Here is a 23303-nt window from a genome sequence, read left to right as displayed (position 1 = left end):
TACCCTGGTATAAGGGTTGTAGGTAGAACCTGTGGCTGTGATAATGTATCAATCCCTACGAATATTATTATGCCATATGGTACAGCTGACTTTAAGAGAGAGAGATTATCCTGATGAGCATAATCTACACATGAGCTGTTTAAAAAGCTAAGTCTTTGGCTGGTGGCAGAAGTCAGATCTGACACATAAGAAGGACTTGAAGACAGAGCAGCCATACATCAAGGAAACGGCGCCTTCAGACCTACAGACACAAGGATCCGAATTCTGCTAACAACCTGAATGAACCTGAAAGGTGATTCTTCCCAGGAGCCTCCAGATGAGATACCAGCATGGTCAACATCTTGATTTTGGCCTTATGAGACCCTAAGCAGAGAACCCACTCCAGCCCACTAGGTATTCTGACCTACAGGACTATGAAACTACTAGAGAACTGTGAGATGATACATGAGTGTGGTTTTAGGCTGCTAAGATTGTAGTAATTTATTATATAGCAATAGAAAACTCATAAGGCAGGGTAAAATGATAACCTGACATTTTAACAGAATCTTTCACATCAGAGATCCCAAAAGCACTTGATATATTTGACATGAGCTGTAAAAAAGAATAAATTCACCTTCTCAAAAAAAAGAAACAAAACATTAATACCAATTTTTTTTCAGAGGATGAAGTCTCGCCTTTAGTCCTGAATCAGGACTGAAGGCAGATATCCTAATGAACATGTCCTTAGATAATATCTGATCCATATGATATTTATTTTGAACAATTCGGGAATAGCATATGATTTGGAGTTGAATAATAACCCAAGCACAAGTGGAAAGCTGTGCTGCTCCACCGCCCCCCCTTTTTTTTTCTGAGATAGGATCTTGCTTTGTTATACAGACTGGCTAATTTTTGTATGTTTTGCAGAGACAAATTTTCACCATGCTGCCCAGGCTGGTCTCAAACTCCTGGGCTCAAGTGATTCAACTGCCTTAGCCTCTCAAAGGGCTGGGACTTCAGGTGTTAGCCACTGGGCCTGGCCTACTGCTCTTTTTTAAACCCTCAAATACTGTGCAAATTACTATCAAACTGTAGTCAAGGCTGTTGTTCCCACTTGAGAATGCCTGCTGAAAGATTGGTATAGTTGGTTAGCAGGTGGTCAGTTGGTTAGCAAGCAACCATCAAAATGTCTTCAATTTCAACAAGATTTTTTTTTTCCCACTCAAATAACTTTTCCTCAGTGACTCCCAGGACTGTCAACTATTTGTTCTATTGGGTTGCACAAATCAGAGCAGATACTAGATCCTACACTTTGTATCACTGCTCCACTTAACACTGTGATGTCCACTAGCTGTGGCACCTGAGGCAAGTTACTCTCATTAAGCTTCCATTCCTTCATCAGCAAAATGAGATATAAATATCTACCTCATAGGGAGGGACTGAAGATTAAAAAAATGAACATAGAAGGCATTTAGAACACTGTCTAGTAAAATGCGAAGCTCAATAAATATTTGCTATTTTACATATCACTCAATTATCAATTGAATGAATAAAAATACAAAATTAGCTGGGCATGGTGGCACACACCTATAATTCTAACCACCCAGGAGGCTGAGGTATGAGAATTGCTTGAACCCAGGGGGCAGAGGTTGCAGTGAACCAAGGTTGTGCCACTGCACTCCAGCCTGGGCAACAGAGTAAGATGCCACCTTAAAAAAAACAAAAAAAAAAGAACCAATTGGAACTTCAAGAGATAAAAAATAAAAGAGCTGCCCAGGCATGGCGGATCACGCCTGTAATCCCGGCACTTTGGTAGGTCTAGACTCAGATCACTGAGGCCAGGAGTTTGAGACCAGTCTCACAAACATGGTGAAACCCTGTCTCCATTAAAAATACAAAAATCAGCCAAGTGTGATGGCGTGTGCCTATAATCCCAGCTACTCGGGTGGCTGAGGCACTAGAATCACTTGAACCCAGGAGGCAGAGGTTACAGTGAGCTGAGATCATGCCACTGCACTCCAGCCTAAGCAACAGAGCAAGACCCCGTCTCAAAATATATACATAAATAAAAAAGGAAAAATGATAATTCCATCAAATGGGATTAACAACAGATTAGACACTTCCCAAAAAAAAAAATCAGTGAACCTGAAGACACAACTATAGAAACTATACCACCTGAAGCAGCCTGGGTGATGGGATCAGTCATACCCAAACCTCAGCATTACATAATATACCCATGTAACAAACCTGCACATGTACCCCCTGAATTTAAAATAGAAGCTGATTCCAAAGTGCCAAGTTTAGTTCAGGGCAGCCTTCCCTGTTCTGTTAACTAAACTTTGGGACATTGAAATGGGATATGGGAGATGACTGGTTAGAAAACATTATTCGTTTGCCTGCTTGGCAACGAATGCCTGCTTGGGTCTAGCACATCAACAGTTAAAGATGCCCAGAAGAGATAGGACTGAAGAGGCTGAAGACTTACTAAGCTTGAACTAACAGACAAGTTACATTCAGTTTTAGGACCTGAACTAGCAGACAAGTTACATTAAATTTTAGGAAGTTGGACCTGATAAGCTAAAATAAAAAGAAACTGAATTATTTTCATACATGGCTACTTTTCAGAAATAAAATAAACAAAATAGAAGCTGAAATTTGTTTTAAAAAAGAAGCTAAACTGATTTTTAACATTATAAAACAGGATAAATAAAAATTCTGAATAAATATTTAATTTTATTTTATTTATTTATTTTTTTCATGAACCATATAGGAGACTTAAGGATTATTTAACTATTTTTGAAAAACTGAAGCAGGAAAAAAGTCTGGTCAGAATCTCAGTAACTTGTGTACCAATATCAAGCAATTTTTTTTTTTTTTTGAGACAGTCTCACTCTATTCCCCAGGCTGTGCCCCCTGCAACCTCCACCTCCCAGGTTCAAGTGATTCTCGTGCCTCAGCCTCACATGTGCCACAACACTCAGCTAATTTTTGTATCTTTAGTAGAGATGGGGTTTCACCATGTTGGCCAGACTGATCTCAAACTCCTGACCTCAAGTGATCCACTCACCTCGGCCTCCCAAAGTGCTGGGATTACAGGTGTGAGCCACTGTGCCCAGCCTCTGATACACATGTAATCAGAGTTCCAGAAGGAAAGGAGAAAAAAGGAAAGAAAAGACATTTGAGAAAATAATGGCTGAAAATTATAGAAAACTGGAGTGAAACAGCAAGACAGCAGACTAGGAAGCTCTAGGCCCTCATTCCCCCAAAGACATATCAAATAACAACATATGAACCAAAGTAGCATTGGGAAAACCCTAAAAACCAGTTAAGAAGTTGCAGGAACCAAACATACACCTAACCATGAAAAGGTCACACTTCAAAGTGGTAGAAAATGTTGTGGCATTTTCATTCATCCTTGCCCCACTCAATCTGTCCCACCTTGTCCCACCAATGAGAAGAAGCTGCCCAGTTTCCAGCTCCTCCCTCAGGATGGAAGAAAAATAGAACTAGCTTCAATGTTCTGGCTTGTCTGGGGCAGCCTGAGGGACTGGTTTCTGGTGGCATAGTGTGGATATCAGGCTGGAGGCCACTGAAAGCAGTAGCCGGCACATGGCAGGGTGAGAGAGTGCAGATCATGAGTAACTTGGACAAAAGGATTGCTGGCAGAGGAATACAACAGACCACCTAAGAGTCCAAGTAAAAGCAGGGGTGAGACTCAGTGAAACTAGGGCATTTAAAAGCAGCTACATATACAGGGTAACTTTAAGAAAAAAAGCACACACTATGATCTAGGCATGGTGGCCCATGCCTGTAGTCCCAGCTACTTGGGAGGCTGAGGCAGGAGGATCACTTGAGCCAAGGAGTTCAAGGCTACAGTGAGTCATGAATATGCCACTGCACTCCAGCCTGGATGAGAGTAAGGCCGAGTGTTTAAAAATTGTGTTTAATAAAAATGGCACATGCACAGGCCCAAGGAAGACATATCCCCAGAAAAGGTTTGAGAGGACTCTGGGATAATCTGAGATAATTTTTTTTAATTACCAAAAGAATTAAGCACAACAGTATCTTACAAGTCCTTGAAAAAAAAAAATTCATAAACCCATACCAATAAAAATTAGATAAATTACAAAGTAAGGGGAGAAGGTAGGTCTCCTGCTTATAGTAGGATGTAGAAAGCTAACCACTAAATGCAGAGAGAATGCTTTAGAGTTGGAAAATGATCAATTTGCAACGATCATGGTTAAAGACTGGATCAGGCAAGAATCATCAATGGATGCAGAACCCAAGGAGAGATGTTAATGAGGAACAGGATATTTGCACAGTCTTTAAGTATCTCTCTGCAGATTGCTTATTAGTTGCAAAACAAAAATAAAATACAGTCATTATACTTAGGAGAAATTGGGTAGCATTCTGATTCAAGTATAACATCACCTATGTAAGGCAGAGGCAGATTACATGTCCCCAGATGTGACAGCCTGAGGACACAACATTACCTATATAGTAGTCTGACTGAGAAAGTGCAACTTAAAGCTAAACACAAGAAAACATAAGAAAAACACAAAATAAAGAATGCTCTTGAGGCTGGGCATGGTGGCTCACACCTGTAATCCCATCACTTTGGGAGGCCGAGGTGGGTGGATTGCTTGAACTCAGGAGTTCGAGACTAGCCTGGGCAACACAGTGAAATCCCATCTCTACCAAAAATACAGTTAGTTGGGCACGGTGGTGCATGCCTGTAGTCCCAGTTACTCAGGAGGCTGAGGCGAGAGGATCGCCTAAACCTGGGAGGTTGAGGTTGCAGTCAGCCGAGATAGTGCCACCACCCTCCAGACTAGGCAACAAAGTGAGATCCTGTCTCAAAAAAAAAAAAAAAAAAAAAAACCCACACAGAATGCTCTTTCTACAAAAAAAAAAAAAAGCTAGATACTATATGGGATAAATACAAGCAAAAAAGGCTAAAGAGGACTATATTCTTCGGTTATGTCAATAATATAAAATTCAGAAAGGGTATGAAAATGTTCCTGTTAAAAGAGGTTGAAGAGATATAAAAACTAAGCTGGGTATGGTGGCTCACATCTATAATTCCAACACTTTGGGAGGCTGAGGCCAGAGGATCACTTGAGGCCAGGAGTTTGAGATCCTCCTGGTCAATATAGCAAGACCCTGTCACTACAAATTAAAAAAAAAAGAGAGAAAGAGAGACAAAAAACTAAATGCAATGCCTGATCTTACCCTGGATCTTGTACTAAAGGGGGAAAATATTATAAAGGACAGTATTAGATCTTATGCCATTAAAGCTTATACTTTTTTATGGTATATTACTTATACTATCTTTATACAAATTTTTGTATATTATTTCCAATAAAAGAAATTTTAAAAGCCTGCCAGATAAGAATGACAACAAATTTCTTTTTTAATTTTTTTTGGAGACAGAGCCTCACTCTGTTACCCAGGCTAGAGTGCAGTGGTGTGATCTCAGCTCACTACAGCCTCTGCCTCCCAGGCTCAAGCAATTCTCCCTGCCTCAGCCTCTGGAGTAGCTGAGATTACAGGCACCCACCACCACACCAAGCTAATTTTTTAATTTCCCCATGTTGGACAGGCTTGACTCAAACTCCTGACCTCAAGTGATAACCCTGCCTCAGCCTTCCAAAGTGCTGGGATTACAGGCATGAGTCACTGACCCCAGGCAACAAAAAATTTCTTATTAGAAACTATACCTGGCCGGGTGTGGTGGGGTGTCATTCCAGCACTTTAGGAGGCTGAAGGAGGCAGATTGCTTGAGCCCAGAAGTTTGAGACCAGCCTGGGCAACATGGCAAAACCCCATCTCTACAAAAAATACAAAAATTAGCTGGGCATGGTGGTACACACTTGTAGTACCAGCTACTTGGGAGGCTGAGGCGGGAGGATTGCTTTAGCCCGGGAGGTGGAGGTTATGTCGAGCAAAGATTGCACCACTGCACTCCAACCTGGGTATCTGAGTAAGACTCTGTCTCAGTAAAAAAAAAATTTTAATAAAAAATAAAGAAACCGGCCAGGCGCGGTGGCTCACGCCTATAATCCCAGCACTTTGGGAGGCCGAGGCAGGTGGATCACAAGGTCAAGAGATCGAGACCATCCTGGTCAACAAGGTGAAACCCCATCTCTACTAAAAATACAAAAATTAGCTGGGCATGTTGATGCGCGCCTATAGTCCCAGCTACACGGGAGGCTGAGGCAGGAGAATTGCTTGAACCCAGGAGGCAGAGGTTACGGTGAGCCAAGATCATGCCATTGCACTCCAGTTTGGGTAACAACAGCGAAACTCCGTCTCAAAAAAAAAAAAAAAAAAAGAAATTATACATGCCAGAAGACAGTGAAATCATGTGTTCACAGTGTTGAAAAAATAAACTATCTACTTAGAATTCTATAACTAGTAAAAATCTTTCAAAAAAGAAGGTGAATTAAAAATTTTTTCAAACAAATAAAAGCTGAGTGAAATTATTTCCAGCAGATCTGAACTGTAACAAATGTGAGGCTGGGCGCGATGGCTCACGCCTGTAATCCCAGAGCTTTGGGAGGTCAAGGTGGATGGATCACCTGAGGTCAGGAGTTGGAGACCAGCCTGGCCAACATGGTGAAACGCTGTCTCTACTAAAAATACAAAAATTTAGCTGGGCATGATGAAAGGTGCCTATAATCCCTCCTACTCAGGAGGCTGAGGCAGGAGATCTCTTGAACCTAGGAGCCAGAAGGTGCAGTGAGCTGAGATTGCGCCATCGCATTTCAGTCTGGGCGACAGAGCAAGACTCTGTCTCAAAAAAAAAACAAAAAAAAAGAAAGGTTACAAGGTGTTGTTTTTATAAAGAAACAAAACAGACAACAACAAGAAGACAAAGGCCAGGAGGAGGAATAGATAATATATTGTAAGGTTCTTGCATTAAACATACGGTGGTGTAATATGAAGGTAAACTGTGATAAGTCAAAGACATGGATTGTAAACCTTAGAGCACTTATGTAAAAATAAAAAAAACAAGTATAGCTAATAAGCCAATATTTTTGATAAAATTAAAAAAATTTTAAACCCTCCAAAAAAGAAAAAAAAATTCCCTTGGGGGCAGTTGACAAAAAAATTAAAAAGAAATTAATTAATTAATTAATTAAAACCCTCAATCAAGCTGGGCACAGTGGCTCATGCCTGTAATCCCAGCACTTTGGGAGGCCGAGATGGGTGGATCACCTGAGGTCAGGAGTTCAAGACCAGCCTGACCAATAAGGTGAAACCCTGTCTCTACTAAAAAAAATTCAAAAATTAGCCAGGCGTGGTGGCATACACCTATAGTACCAGCTACTCAGAAGGCTGAGACAGAGAATCACTTGAACCCAGGAGGTGGAGGCTGCAGCGAGCTAAGATTGTGCCACTGCACTCTAGCTTGGGTAATAGAGCAAGACTCTGTCTTAAAAAAAATAAAAAAATAAAGGCCAGGCGCGGTAGCTCACGCCTGTAATCCCAGCACTTTGGGAGGCCGAGGCGGGTGGATCACGAGGTCAACAGATCGAGACCATCCTGGTCAACATGAGGAAACCTCATCTCTACTAAAAATACAAAAAAAAAATTAGCTGGGCATGGTGGCACGTGCCTGTAATCCCAGCTACTCAGGGGACTGAGGCAGAAGAATTGCCTGAACCCAGGAGGCGGAGGTTGCAGTGAGCCAAGATCGCGCCACGGCACTCCAGCCTGGGTAAACAAGAGCGAAACTCCGTCTCGAAAAAAAAATAATAAAATAAAAAAACCCTTTATCAAAAAAAAATGGGATATATAGAAGAGACAAACAGAAACAAACAAAAAAAGAAAAAAGAAGACCAAAAAAAAGAATAACGAAGAGACAAAGAGAAACAAAGAATAAGATGGTAGAATTAAACCCACCCATAGTTAGAATTACATTAAATGTAAATGTTCTATCTACTCCAGTTAAAAGGCAGAAATGTCAGGCTGCAATTTTTAAAAAAGAAACGATACCTAACTATACACTGTCTAAAATAGGCCTATTTTGAATATAAAGATATAAATATGTTAAAAGTAAAAGGATAGAAATTATAGTGTAAATACCAATCAAAATAAAGTTAGAATGGTTATATTAACATCAAAAAAGTAGACTTCAGAACAAGGAATATTAACAGGAATAGAGAAGGACATTTCATAATTCTAAAAGGATCTTATCAATAAAATGTGAAAAAAAACTGATAGAACTGAAAAGACAAATAGACGAATCCATAGTTATGGCTGGAGATTTCAACACTCCTCTCTCAGCAATTAAAAGAACAAGTAGATAGAAAATCAGTATGGATACAGAAGACATAAAGATAACTAATGACCAGTATGACCTTTATAATATTTATAGGACACTGTTAGGGACTATGTTTGTGCTCCCCTCAAATTCATATGTTAAAACTCTAACCTCCATAGGACAGTATTTGGAGATGGGGTTCTTTTCGTGGTAATCAGGTCATGAGAAAAGAGCCCTCATGATGGGATTAGTGTCTCTATAAGAAGGAAAAGATGGCCAGGCATGGTGGCTCAGGTCTGTAATCCTAGCACTTTGGGAGGCTGAGTCGGGTGCATCACCTGAGGTCAGAAGTTAAGAGACCAGCCTGGTCAACATGGCAATACCCCATCTCTACTAAAAATACAAAAATTAGCTGGGCGTGGTGGCATGCATCTGTAATCCCAGCTACTCAGGAGGCTGAGGCAGAAGAATCACTTGAATCTGGGAGACAGAGGTTGCAGTGAGCCAAAGATGGCACCACTGCACTCCAGCCTGGGCGACAGTGTGAGACTGTCCCAAAAAAGAAAAAGAAAAACAAATGCAAAACACATATCTGATAAAGGACATGTATTTAGAACATGTAAGAATTTTTATAACACATAGTAAGAAACAAAAGAAATTAAAAATGAGCAATAGAATACACTTTTTAAAAAAAGGTTAAAATGGTACATTTTAAGTTATTCATATTTCACCATAAAGAGAAAAGCTGGTATTTTTACCATCCTGAACAACAAAAATGAACAAAATATTTGAAAAGGTACTTCACAAAGGCAGATGTGCAAATGGGCAATGAGCACATGAAAAGATGCTTCGCAGCATTAGCTGTGACAGAAATGTGTGTAAAAACCACAATGAGCAACCATGATGAGATGCCCACTAGAGAAGGTTAAATTAAAATAAGATAAACACCACTAAGTGTTGGTAAGAATGTGGAGCAACCTAAACTCTCGCACATCATTTGTGGCAGTGTAAAAGAGGTACAACCACCTGGGGAAAAGATCTGACCATTTCCTATAAAACTAAACACACACCTGCACATGATCCAACAATTACACTACTAAGTATTTACCCAAGAGGTCTTATACTGAACACAAAGATTTGTGCATAAATTTATAATGGCCAGAGACTATAAACCATCCAAACATCTATCAGGGTTGAACGCATGAAGTGGTAAATTCATGCAAAGAAATACCACTCAGCAATAAAAAGCAGGAAACTCCTGTAACGCACAACATGAATGACTCTCAAAAACATTACGTTGAACCAAGAAAAGCCACACAAAAGGCTGCATATTATATAATTCCATTCATATAAAATTCTAGAAAAGGGAAACGTAATAGCAACACAAAGTAGATTAGTGGCTGCCTGGAATCAGTGGTAGGAGGTAAGAGGGGAGGGAGTGGGGATCAACTGCAAAGAGGAAACAAATATTTGAGGGCGATGTAAATATTCAATATCTTGTTGTGATGGTTGTTACACTGGTGTATATCTTTATCAAAACTCATCAAGCCATTTTCCTAAACCAAGTGCATTATAATATTATATATAAAGTATCTCATTAAAACTGACTTTTAAAACAGAATGGAAAAAACTATGAAAAAATTTAAAGTTTACATTCCCTTAACTCATCTTACTCTACCTCTTAGAATTTATCCCAAAGAAACCAGGAGTCAAAGACAAAAAGATGCATGTATAGATGTTCACTGCAGTGTTATTTAACAAAAATAATTTCCTCTAATGTTCCATCAATGAGGAATGATTAAACTAGGGTACATTCATAGAATATTTCAGAGCAATTAAAAATGAGAGTTAGAGATTCTTATGTATGGACCTGAAATATCATAAATATTAATTAAAAAGGTACTAAGAAAATAATATTTTTTGTGGGGTTTTTTTGTCTTTTGGTAGAGACAAGGTCTTACTACACTGCCTAGGCTGAACTCCTGGGCTCAAGCTACCCTCCTGCCTCAGCCTCCTGAGTAGCTGGGGTGCCTGCCACTGCACCTGGAGAATAAATGTATATTACAAATATACATGTATCTTCAAAAAATTTGTGAGCCAAGAGATTTTGTACTAAGAGATGCTATCTTTTTCCTATGCTATTAAGCAAGGGAACGATGAGATCATCCCTATTTTAGAGATGAGGAAACGCTCAGAGATGTCAAATGAGTTTCAGAGGAACCAAAAGAACTAAAAACCAGTCTCTCAAAAAACAACTGCTATCTCAGTGAACAGGTATATGCTCTTCAAACCTTCTAGAAGAGAACTCACCTAAATTGAGGTCATAAATGCAGAGTACTACTGGAAAAATGCCTACAGGCTTTCCTAGCCATCTTTGTGTCATTCTAACGTCAAAATGAAACTTACTAAAAATCTCTTCCATTTATTGTCGATAATGAGCCCTTCCTTATTTCCTCTTTAATGCTGTGCTTATTTCCAGCTGTTATCAGGGCCTGATTTGAAGACAGAAAGGAGGCTATGTTAATATGCAGTCTCCCTGAAAGCAGGAAGAAAGTCCTTTGGACTGATTAAGGCCAATATGATATTTCACAGCGAACAAGCTTATTCTGGCCAAATTAAAGCAGTAATTTTAATGTTTGTTCCCTGTCAGCCATGTCAGCAGGCAAAAATAAAAGAAAGCAGACTTGCATGCACACGTACAGAAAAAAAAAAGGCTAACCTATTACAATCTACTTAATACCCAGTATTTGTATCATTCCAAAAAATACATGCAATGACTGAGCTTCAACTAGTTCCCATTTACAAGGTAAAATAATTTCAAAATTTACCAGCCTCCACTCCTCCAAAAATTACTGGGCTGTATTGAAACCTTAGCATTCCTGATCTCCTACCCCACCCTCCCTTCCCATTGAGAATGAAATCATCTTGTTATGAAATGTTAAGGGGAAAAATGATTTTATAATGGTTCACTGACATTAATCTCCACATATATGTATTTGCCTTATAGATATGGCCTTATTTAAGCACATAAATGTAAAATTAGTCACTTAAAAATTGGTTTTACAAATAGAAAAATCAACCAGGTATGGTTGATTAAACTCATTAAAACTGACCTTTTACAGTTACAGGTGGTGAGCACCTGTAATCCCAGCTACTCGAGAGGCTGAGGCAAGAGACTTGCTCGAACCCAAGAGGCAGAGATTGCAGTGAGCAGGGAGCATACCACTGCACTCCAGCCTGGGCAACAGAGCAAAACTTTGTCTCAAAAAAAACAAACTCTTTTTACAATTCTATACTAAGCTCAGGCTATCTCTTGTATTTGCCCAATCTGAATCTATTCTCCTTCACAGCCCTCTTCATAAACAAGCAATTTTACTAATTCTCATCTTCTACCCCACAAAAGTACTTGGTTTCTAATTAATACTTTTTTTTTTTTTTTTTTTAAGACAGTCTCGCTCTGTCACTCAAGCTGGAGTGCAGCGGCATGATCTTGGCTCACTGCAGCCTCTACATTTTGGGTTCAAGCAATTCTCACGCCTCAGCCTCCTGGGTAGCTGGGATTACAGGTGCGCACCACCACGCCCAGCTAATTTTTGTATTTTTAGTGGTGATGGGGTTTCGCCATATTGGCCAGGCTGGTCTTGAACTCCTGACCTCAAGTGATCCACCCACCTTGGCCTCCCAAAGTGCTGGGATTACAGGCATGAGCTGCTGCACTCGGCCTGGTTTCTAATACTTCTAACACTGCATGTGCATCTCTCTAACGCCTAAAATTATCTTTAGCAATAGGGACCTGATCAAAAAAAGAAAAGAAAAAGAAAAAGGAGAAAGAGAAAGGGAAGGGAAGGAAGGAAAGAAGAAAGGATCTTGTAAAAATTTTCACCCAAAACATTTTCACTTTGCCACAACTTTCAAAGCTACCCTTTATCTACTCTTCACACTTCAAATAATACTAACAACTTAAACTTAACTGGTAGTAAAATACAGCAGGAGTAGCAGCTACCATTTATTAAATGCTTCTTATGCATCAAGTACCATGCTGAGTTCCTTATGTCATCTCATATATTTATTGAGACAGGTTCTCAATCTGTCACCCAGGATGGTGTACAGGGGCACAATCACGTCTCGCTGCAGGTTTGACTTCCTGGGCTCAAGCATCCTCCCACCTCAGCCTCCCAAGTAGTTAAAACTACAGATTTGTGCCACTACTCTGAGCTAATTTTTTATTTGCTGTAGAGACAGGGTCTCCCTATATTGCCCAGGGCAGTCTTGAACTCCTGCACCTGGCTCCAAATGCTTTTACTTCTGTCTATAAGATTAAGAAAGCATAGCATGGACTGACATATGCAAAAAAGTGAACCTTAACCTAAATGTTGTATCTCATACAAAAAATTAATTAGATTATAGATCTAAATATAAAAAAGCAAAACTACAAACATTCTAAAAGAAAACCTTCATATTTGAGGGTTAGAAAAAGATTTTTTTTTGAGACAGAGTCTCACTCTGTCACCCAGGCTAGAGTGCAGTGGTGCGATCTTGCTCACTGCAAACCCTCACCTCCAGGTTCAAGTGATTCTCCTGCCTCAGCTTCCTTAGTTGCTGGGATTACAGGTGCCCAACACCATACCTGGCTAATTTTCTATATTTTTAGCAGAGACTGGGTTTCACCATGCTGGCCAAGCTGGTCTCAAACTTCTGACCTCAAGTGATCCACCCACCCCGGCCTCCCAAAGTGCTTGTTACAGGTGTGAGCCACCACGCCTGGCCAGGAAGATTTTTTCAACATAACATCAAAAGTACAACCCATAAAAGAAAAAAATTAATAAACTAGACTTTTTCAAAATTTTAAAATTTCCTCTACAAAAGACACCAATAAGAATGAAAAGACAAGCTACAGATTAGGAGAAAATATCTGCAAACCTGTCATATAACCTTGAAAGGACTTGTATCGACAATGTATATAAAGAACCCTAAAAACTCAATGATAAGAAAATAACCCAATCGTTGTTGGTGTCTGTTGAGACAGAGTCTCACTGTGTTGTCCAGGTTGGAGTGCAGTGGCACCATCTCAGCTCACTGCAACCTCTGTCTCATGGGTTCAAGAAGATTCTCATCTCTCATCCTCCTGAGTAGCTGGGATTACAGATGTGCACCACCACACCTGGCTAATTTTTGTATTTTTAGTAGAGATGGGATTTCGCCCTTTTGGCGAGGCTGGTCTCAAACTCCTGGCCTCAAGTGATCCACCCACCTCCATCTCCCAAAGTGCTGGTATTACAGGCCTGGGCCATTGCACCCCGCCAAACAACCAAATTGTAAAACAGGTAAAAGACATGAACGGATACCTGGCCAAAGAAAATATAAGGATGGCAAAAAAAAGCACATGAAAAAAATGTTCAATATCATTAGCCATTAAAGAAATGTAAATTAAAACCACAATAAGATATCACTACACAGGTATCAGAATAGTTAAAATAACAAATAGTGATAATACCAAATGCCAGTGAGGATGGAGAGCAGCTGGAATTCTCATAAATTGATGTTGAGAATGTAAAACAGTACATGCATTCTGAAAAATGGTTTGGCAGCTTTTTATAAAGTTAAATATCACCTAACACATATCCCAGGAACCCCACTCCTGGGTATTTTACTGTAAAGAAATGAATACTTGGCCAGGCGCACTGGCTCATGCCTGTAATACCATCACTCTGGGAGGCTGAGGTGGGAGGATCATAAAGTCAGGAGTTCGAGACCAACATGACGAACCTGGTGAAACCCTGTCTCCACTAAAAATACAAAAATTAGCTGGACATGGTGGCACATGCCTGTAATCCCAGCTACTCGAGAGGCTGAGGCAGGAGAATTGCTTGAACCCAGGAGGCGGAGGTTACAGTGAGCCAAGATTGTGCCACTGCACTCCAGCCTGGTGTCAGAGTGAGACTGCATCTCAAAAAAAAAAAGAAATGAAAACTTATGTTCACACAAAAACCCGTACACAAATGTTTACAGCAGTTCTAATTATAATTGCCAAAAAACTGCAAAAACCCAAGGGTCCTCCAATGGGTGAATGGATAAACTGTAGGAAATGCATAAAGTGGAATATTACTCAGAAATAGTAAGGAACAAACTCCTGAGACACACACAACTTGGATGAATCTCAAAAGCACTATGCTTTTGAGTGAAAGAAGCCAGTTACCTACTATATGATTCCGTCTATATGATATTTTCAAAAAGACAAAACTACAAATACACACACACACACACACACACACACACACACACACGGCAAAACTACAGTGAAAAAGAGCTAAGGGATTGCTAGGGGTTGTGGATGGAAAAGAGGTGACTATAAAGGCAGAGCATGAGGGAGTTCTGTAATTACTGCCACAGGATACAGAACAGTTCAGTAATTACAGAAATCTATACATGCTTTAGAATTCATAGACATGTATACCCCAAATAAGTCAATTTTACTTATATTAATTCTGAAGATAAAATTGAAAAAATTCAACTCCTCAGAGATAACTGGTTAACTAAACAGGGATTTAAAGTTACAGTTTTACCTCTTGCTATATATCAAAACATACTCTAAATGAACTAAAAAGCTAAACATAAATTATGAAATAATACTGATCTTAATATATATGACACTCCTACAAATAAACTTTTTTTTTTTTTTTTTTTTTTTTGAGACCGAGTTTCGCTCTTGTTTACCCAGGCTGGAGTGCAATGGCACAATCTTGGCTCACTGCAACCTCCGCCTCCTGGGTTCAGGCAATTCTCCCGCCTCAGCCTCCCGAGCAGCTGAGATTACAGGCACGCGCCACTATGCCCAGCTAATTTTCTGTATTTTTAGTAGAGACGAGGTTTCACCATGTTCACCAGGATGGTCTCGATCTCTTGACCTCGTGATTCACCCGCCTCAGCCTCCCAAAGGGCTGGGACTATAGGCGTGAACCACCGCGCCCGGCCCAAATAAACTTTTAAAAAGAATATACCCAGAGAAAAATGGGCCAAGACATGAATAAACAGAATTAAGTATAGGAAAATGCTTTATTTCACAAATAACTGAAAAAACAGTAAAGCAATGAGAAAGTATTTTTTGTCAACTGGATCACACACAAAAGAAAAACTTAAAAGAATGATAACATCCAGTATTGGCAAAAGTGGGGAAAAAAACCTAAAGAAAACTAGTTTGGAGCTAAAGTGCTATAAGATTTCCTAAAGGTAATCTGGATGCCTATACATATCAAAAAATTCACATACATACACATATACTGTTTTTTCACTTCCAAGAATTTAAGTAAAATAACCCACTAGTGCAGAAAAATGTATGAAGCTTACTCATAACAAAATATAAATTTAAAAAGGTTAAATAATTATACATCTGGCCAGGTTAGGTGGCTCACACCTATAATCCCAGTACATTGGGAGGCTGAGGTGGGTGGATCGATCACCTGAGGTCAAGAGTTCAAGACCAGCATGACCAACATGATGAAACCCCATCTCTACTAAAGCACAAAAATTAGCCAGGCATGGTGGTAAGTGCCTGTAATCCCAGCTACTCAGGAGGCTCAGGCAGGGGAAACACTTGAACCCAGGAGACAGAGGTTGCAGTGAACCGAGATCGTGCCACTGCACTCCAGCCTGGGCAACAAGAACGAAGCTCAGTCTCAAAAATAAAATAAAATAATTATATATCCCTATAATAGAATAATAAATAGCCATTACAAATCCAAGTCACTAGAATAGTTAATGAAATCAGATTATGTTATTTTAGTAATCACTGCTATAATTTCCTACTTGTTCTCCAAAAGGTAAAAGACTTAGGTTTTGTGGGGTTTTTTCTGTTTTTTGCTTTTTGTTGTTGTTTTCTGAGACAGGTCTGACTTCATTGCCCAGGCTGGAGTGCAACAGTACATACAATCTCAGCTCACTGTAACCTCCACCTCCCAGACTCAAGCTATTCTTCCACCTCAGCTCCCAAGTAGCTGCGACTACAGTGCACACCATGGCGCCTGGCTAATTTTTGTATTTTTTGTAGAAACGGGGTTTCGCTATATTGCCCAGGTTGGTCTAAAACTCCTGAGCTCAAGCAATCTGCCTACCTCAGCCTTCCAAAGTGTTGGGATTATAGTCATGAGCCACCATGCCAGCCAAGATTTAGGTTTTTCTTTTTATTTTTTTCTGGGAGTGGGGGTCATAGCTTTGCAAGCTAGGAGGGGGTCGTAGGGTGTCAATTTAGGTTTTTCTTCAATGACAAAACAATGTTCATGACAGAATGGTATACTTTCAAAGAAAGTAAAATATAAGATCATATACAAGCTAAATTTTATTTTTAAAATGCATGTGAATTGGGGCCGGGTGAGGTAGCTCACACCGTAATCCCAGCACTTTGGAAGGCAGAGGCAGGTGAATCACAAGGTCAGGAGTTCAAGACAAGCCTGGCCAAAATGGTGAAATCCTCTCTCTGCTTAAAATACAAAAAATTAGCTGGGTGTAGTGGCGGGCACCTGTAATCCCAGCTACTCAGGAGGCTGAGGCAGGAGAATCACTTGAACCCGGGAGGTGGAGGTTGCAGCCAGCCAGGATTGCACCACTGCACTCCAGCCTGGGCGACAGAGTGAGACTCCATCTCAAAAAAAAAAAAAAAAAGTTTGTGAGTGTACAGACACATTGATACACACACATATATAGTATTTTCTAAATTTTCTATAATAATAAACATATATTGCTTTCATACATTTTTTCAGACTGATATACATTTTTTTTTTTTTTTGAGACAGAGTCTCACTCTGTCACCCAGCCTGGAGTGCAATGGCACCATCTTGGTTCACTGCAACCTCCGCCTCCTGGGTTCAAGAAATTTTCCTGCCTCAACCACCCGAGTAACTGGGATTACAGGCACCTGCCACCAAGCCCAGCTAATTTTTATATTTTTAGTAGAGATGGGATTTCACCATGTTGGCCAGGCCAGTCTCGAACTCCTGACCTCTGATCCGCCTGCCTTGGCCTCCCAAGATGCTGGGGTTACAGGAGTGAGCCACCCCACCCAGCCAAATCAGTATACATTTTTTATTCTGAGATGGAGTCTCAGCTGAAGTGCAGTAGCTGGGACTACAGGCACGAGCCACCACGTCCAGCTATATTTTATATTTTTAGTAGAGACAGAGTTTCACCATGTTGGTCAGGATGGTCTCAACCTCTTGACCTCATGATCCACACAGCTCGGCCTCCCAAAGTGCCACTGTGCCCAGCCAATATACATTTTGTTATATCACTAAATTATGTCCAAAATTAGTTTGAAACTTTTTTCTAATCCAGATTATCTGGTATTAACCTGGTCACAAGCATTTCACTGTTACCTTAAGTATGGCAATTCTACATGCAAATTTGTCTTTTAGTTACTAATCCCAAATGAGCCATGACTGTCCAAAGGCAGATGATCTACAGATAATGGCATCTCATTAATATCACCACCCAAAAGATGCAGAATAATGTGTATATTAAAATTAGCCTTTTGTGTCTTAAATTTTTTTTTTTTTTTGAGAAAGTCTCATGCTGTCTCCCAGCCTGGAGTGCAGTGGCACAATCTTGGCTCACTGCAACCTCCATCTCCCAGGTTCCAGCGATTCTCCTGCCTCAGCCTCCCAAGTAGCTGGAATTATAGGCACATGCCACCACGCCCAACTAATTTTTTTTGTATTTTTAGTAGAGACAGGGTTTCACCATGTTGGCCAGGCTGGTCTCGAACTCCCGATCTCAAGTAATCTACCCACCTCGGCCTCCCAAAGTGCAGGGATTAAAGAGGTGAGCTACTGCGCCCAGAGCAGTGTGTGTTAAAATCTTTTAAAGACATTTCTTTAATACATAGAAACTTACAACCTGCTATGTCCATATACTTTTTTTTTTCAGTTCAATATTATAAAAAGTCATAAGAAATAGTTATCTTTTTTGGTGGGGGAAGAGGTTTATACCTCCCTACTGTTTGATTTATGAACCATTTTTGTATTCTTTTTATATTTGACATTTTTAAATTTGTTTAGTTTGCACTTACCATGGAGCACTTCGCCAGTACTTCCTCCTGGAATCTCAGGAATCCTTCCTGAACTTCAACTTCATTGAGGAAAAAGGAAAGGAAGTGAGTGAAGGGCTGTTTCCTTCTAAAAGTGTCCAAAAGAACATCAATCCGTGTTCGGGCTGAAATTACACCATTTCGATGCTGGCCAGTGATTACTGTAAACAAGAAGAAAGGGTTAACATGCTCATGAACCCCCAAATGCTTATAAGATAGGTGACCTCTTGATACTGTCATCTCTGGGGAGCTAAAGCAGTTCTGAATTCGTATATGAATCTAAACAGGGGACAATAACAAGTGTAAAAAAACTGCTAATTAATTCAATGTAAGCAGAATAAGGCTTATAAATAGAAAATATCATTAAGATACCTTATAAAGTAGAAAAATGAATTCAAATGCTACAAAGCAAACCTTTGTTGGTAGGAATGTAAAATGGTGTAGCCACTATGAAAAAGTTTGGTAATTCCTTAAAAAGTTACACATAGCTGGGCGTGGTGGCCCACACCTGTAATTCCAGGATTTTGGGAGGCTGAGGTGGGTGGATCACTTGAGATCAGGAGTTCGACACCAGCCTGGCCAATACAGCGGAAGCCCATCTCTACTAAAAATACAAAAATTAGCTAGGAGTGGTGGCACATGTCTGTAATCCCAGCTACTTGGGAGGCTGAGGCATGAGAATGGCTTAAACCGGCAAGGTGGAGATTGCAGTGAACCGAGATCATGCCACTGAATTCCAGCCTGGGTGACAGAGCAGACTCTGTCTCCAAAAAACAAAAACAAAAAAGTTAAACATAGACTTACCATATAACCCAGAAATTCCACTCTTAGGGATACCCAAAATAAGTAAAAACAGAAAGAGAGAGAGAGAAGGAACAGGAAGGAAGGGCGGGGGGGGAGAGGAAAGGGAAAAAAGAAGGGAAGCGAAAGGGTAAGGGGAGGGAAAAGGAAGAGAAAGGAAAGGGAAAGGGAAAGGTAAGACATGGTGGCTCATGCCTGCAATCCCAGCACTTCGTGTGGGGAAAAAAAGCTTCTGATGTTCCAGAAGCGTTTCTTCTGATTTATTTATTTATTTTATTTTATTTTTCAAGACAGAGTCTTGCTCAGTTGCCCAGGCTAGAGTACAATGGCGCAATCTCAGTTCACTGCAACCTCTGCCTGATAGGATCAAGCAATTCTCCTGCCCAGCCTCTGGAGTAGCTGGGATTATAGGCACATGCCACCATGCTTGACTAATTTTTGTATTCTTAGCAAAGATGGGGTTTCACTATGTTGGCCAGGCTGGTCTCAAACTCTTGACCTGGTGATCCGCCTACCTCTGCCTCCCAAAGTGCTCGGATTACAGGCATGAGCCACCACTCCTGGTCCAATAAACCAGTTTATTCTCTTGCTTTTCAGTTAAATTAGTTCCACTAAATTCTTACATTTAACAATTAGACACACTAGTTTTTCCTTTTTTTTTTTTTCACCTTGCTCTGTTGCCCAGGAGTGGCATGATCTCAGCTCACTGCAACCTCTACCTCCTGGGTTCAAGCAATTCTCCTGTCTCAGCCTCTTGAATAGCTGAGATTACAGGCATGAGCTATTGTGCCTGGCCAATTTTGTATTTTTAGTAAAGACAAGGTTTCACCATATTGGTCAGGCTGGTCTTGAACTCCTGACCTCAAGTGATCCATCCTCCTCGGGCTCCCAAAGTGTTGAGATTACAGGCATGAGCCACCATGCCTGCCTAGTTTTTTTCGTTGTTGCTGTTACTGTTTGAGACAGAGTCTCATTGTGTAACCCAGGTTAGAGTACAATGGCACGATCATGGCTCACTGCAACCTTGACCTTCCCAGATCAAAAGATCCTCCCACCTCAGCCTCCCAAGTAGCTGTGACTATAAGCACGCACCAGCACACCCAGCCAATTTTTGTATATTTTTGTAGAGATGGGGTTTTGCCATGTTGCCCAGGCTGACCTTGAATACCTGGGCTCAAGTGATCCTCCCACCTAGGACTCCCAAAGTGTTGGGATTACAGGCATAAACCACCAAGCCCAAACTGATACCCTAGTTTTTCACACTGCAACATTTGTGCTAAGTTGAAATGGAATCTTTATAGCCTGTCTACCCTTTTCTAGATAAGTTCTGGAATGACTCTAGCACTTTTTTTTTTTTGGAGACAGAGTCTCACTCTGTCACCCAGACTGAAATGCATTGGTACGATCTCAACTCACTGCAACCTCTGTCTCCTGGGTTCAATTGATTCTTCTGCCTCAGCCTCATGAGTAGCTGGGATTACAGGCGTACTCCACCACACCAGGCTAATTTTTGCATTTTTAGTAGAGACGGGGTTTCACCATCTTGGCCAGGCTGGTCTCAAACTCCTTACCTCATGATCTACTTGCCTAGGCCTCCCAAAGTGCTGGGATTAGAGGCATAAACCACCGTGCCTGGCCAACTCTAGTATATTAAAATGGCTAAGGTCTCCACATTTATACCATGTTATAATTTTACTACAATAAAAAATATCATATAACTGGTGAGGCACAGTGGCTCATGCCCATAATCCCAGCACTTTGGGAGGCCAAGGCAGGCAGATCACCTGAGGTCATGAGTTCGAGACCAGCCTGACCAACATGGAGAAACCTCACCTCTACTAAAAATACAAAAATTAGCTGGGCATGGTAGCACATGCCTGTAATCCTAGCTCCTCAGGAGGCTGAGGCAGAGAAGCTTAAACTCAGGAGGCGGAGGTTGCAGTGAGCCGAAATCGTGCCACTGCACTCCACCCTGGGTGACAGAGCAAGACTCATCTCAAAACAAACAAACAAACAAAATTAGCTGGGTATGGTGGTATATACCTGTAATCCCAGCTACTTGGGAGGCTGAGGAAGGAGAATCACTTGAACCCAGGAGGTGGTGGTTGCAGTGAGCCAAGATCACACCATTGCACTCCGGCCTGGGCAACAAGAGCAAAATTCCATCTCAATTAAAAAAAAAAAAAATATATATATATATATATATATACACACACACACACACACACACATATATACAAACATACATATACACATATGTATATAATATACGTGTGTATGTATATATGTGTGTACACACACACACACATATATATATACAACTTACTACACAGATAGAAAAAATGGGAAACATATAACAAGTGTTAATAGCAATTATGTTTGGGTTCATATTATAAGAGACTTCCATTTATACCTCACATATGATTTCTGTAAGCTTTCTCTTTTTTGAAAGCATGTATTAATTTTATAATCAGAAAAAAATAGATGATACCCTAATGAAATTATAAAATGACTTTAGTATTTGTAACTCGAATGTTAAAGCTTAAGGAAAATAAATGTTCGCACTTACAATTCTAATAAACAATATTTATTTTAATAAATGCCTTTCCAAATGTTGTTAAAGTTCTAATGCTAGAGTTTGTTATTATCAGGGAACTAAAGAAAACTGCAGCACTGCATTGGCCAATATGGGAGCCCACATGCAGCTAGTTACATTAATCTGAATTCAGTAAACGTAAAAATTCAGTTCTTGTCACACTAGCAATATTTCAAGTAATCACAGTCACATGTGACCGGAATCTTCTGTATCCATGCCATCTAGCACAGGAGCTGCATGTGACAGTACCTGACACATGCAGCTCCTGTGCTAGATGGCATGGATACAGAAGATTCTCACCATCACAGTAAGTACTTCTGGATAGCACTGCTCTAAAGTCAATTGCTACTTATCTGCTGTCAAGGTGATTATTCTTTGGTGTGTGTGTGTGTGTGACAGGTTCTCACTCTGTCGCCCAGGCTGGAGTGTGTTGGCACGAACACAGCTCACTGCAGCCTCGACCCCCTGGGCTCAAGCAATCATCCAACCTCAATCTCCCGAAGTGCTGACATTACAGGTATGTGCCACTGTCCCCAGTCAGGGTGATTATTCTTACATAACATAAAATGAACAGTACTTACAATTTTTTCGCAAAAACAATAGAATCCATGAGCATTAATGGAAAATGGGGCTGGGAGCAGTGACTCAAGTCTATAATCCCAGCACTTTGGGAGGCCAGGGAGGAAGGATCACTTAAACCCAGGAGTCCAAAACCAGCCTGGGCAACATAGCAAAACCCCATCTCTACAAAAAAAAAATAAAAATTATCTGGGCATGGTGGCATGTGCCTGTAGTTACAGCTACTTGGAAGGCTGAGGGAGGTGGATTGCTTGAGCCCAGGAGTTCAAGGCTACAGTGAGCTATGATGGAGTCACTGCACTCTAGCCTGGCAACACGCTCATGCCTGTAACCCCAATACTTTGGAAGCGAAGGCAGGCAGGTCACTTGAGCTCAGGAGTTCCAGACCAGCCTGAGCAATGTGGCAAAACCTTGTCTCTACAAAAAATACAAAAAAATTTAAAAATTAGCCAGGTGTGGTGGCATGTGCCTGTAGTCCCAGCTATGGGAGGCTGAGATGGGAGGACTGATTGAGTCCAGGAGGTAGAGGCTGCAGTGAGCTGTGATCATGCCTACACTCCAGCCTGGACAACAGAGAGAGACTCTGTCTCCAAAAAAAAAAACTAAAATAAATGATTAAAAGGCCGGGTATGGTGGCTCAGCCTTTAATTCCAGCAACTTGGGAGGCCAAGACAGGCAGATTACTTGAGACCAAAAGTTCAAGATCAGCCTGGGAAACATGGTGAAACCCTGTCTCAATAAAAAATAAAAACTTTTAAATGAAAAAAGAAAAAAAAATGGGTTAATGAATTATTGGAGGTTGCTGCACGCTTTGACTTTAAAAAAGTTCCATCAGCCAGGCACAGTAGCTCACACCTGTAATCCCAGCACTTTAAAAGGCCAAGATGGGTGGATCACTTGAGACCAGCCTGGCCAACATGGTGAAACCCTGTCTCTATGAATAAATACAAAAATTAGCTGGGTATTACAGGCAGAAGAATTGCTTGACCCTGCAGGACAGAGGT

At 40.6% G+C, this 23303-nt stretch overlaps 1 protein-coding gene and 1 non-coding gene across 7 annotated transcripts in view; one reads left to right on the top strand and one right to left on the bottom strand.

The window, feature by feature from the left end:
• Positions 1–23303, bottom strand: part of ASCC1 (activating signal cointegrator 1 complex subunit 1) — a 176816-nt gene that overhangs the window by 101223 nt on the left and 52290 nt on the right. For all 6 annotated transcript variants that reach the window (XR_004731955.3, XM_078345628.1, XM_054242939.2 and 3 more), the window contains one exon: positions 18306–18484. Coding sequence is in view for 5 of the 6 variants with exons in the window: in XM_078345628.1 (XP_078201754.1) it covers positions 18306–18484 (179 nt within the window). In the remaining variant the exon portion in view is untranslated. The remainder of the gene's footprint in view (positions 1–18305; positions 18485–23303) is intronic.
• On the top strand, positions 2264–2391 carry LOC118146572 (small nucleolar RNA SNORA36 family). Its single transcript, XR_004732427.1, has one exon. It is a non-coding gene; the product is annotated as a small nucleolar RNA SNORA36 family (small nucleolar RNA).

Source organism: Callithrix jacchus, chromosome 12 (assembly GCF_049354715.1).
Source record: "Callithrix jacchus isolate 240 chromosome 12, calJac240_pri, whole genome shotgun sequence".
Taxonomy (NCBI): Eukaryota; Metazoa; Chordata; class Mammalia; order Primates; family Cebidae; genus Callithrix; species Callithrix jacchus.
The sequence above is the reverse complement of the archived record's forward strand: the minus strand, read 5'-3'. Positions and strand labels throughout refer to the sequence as shown.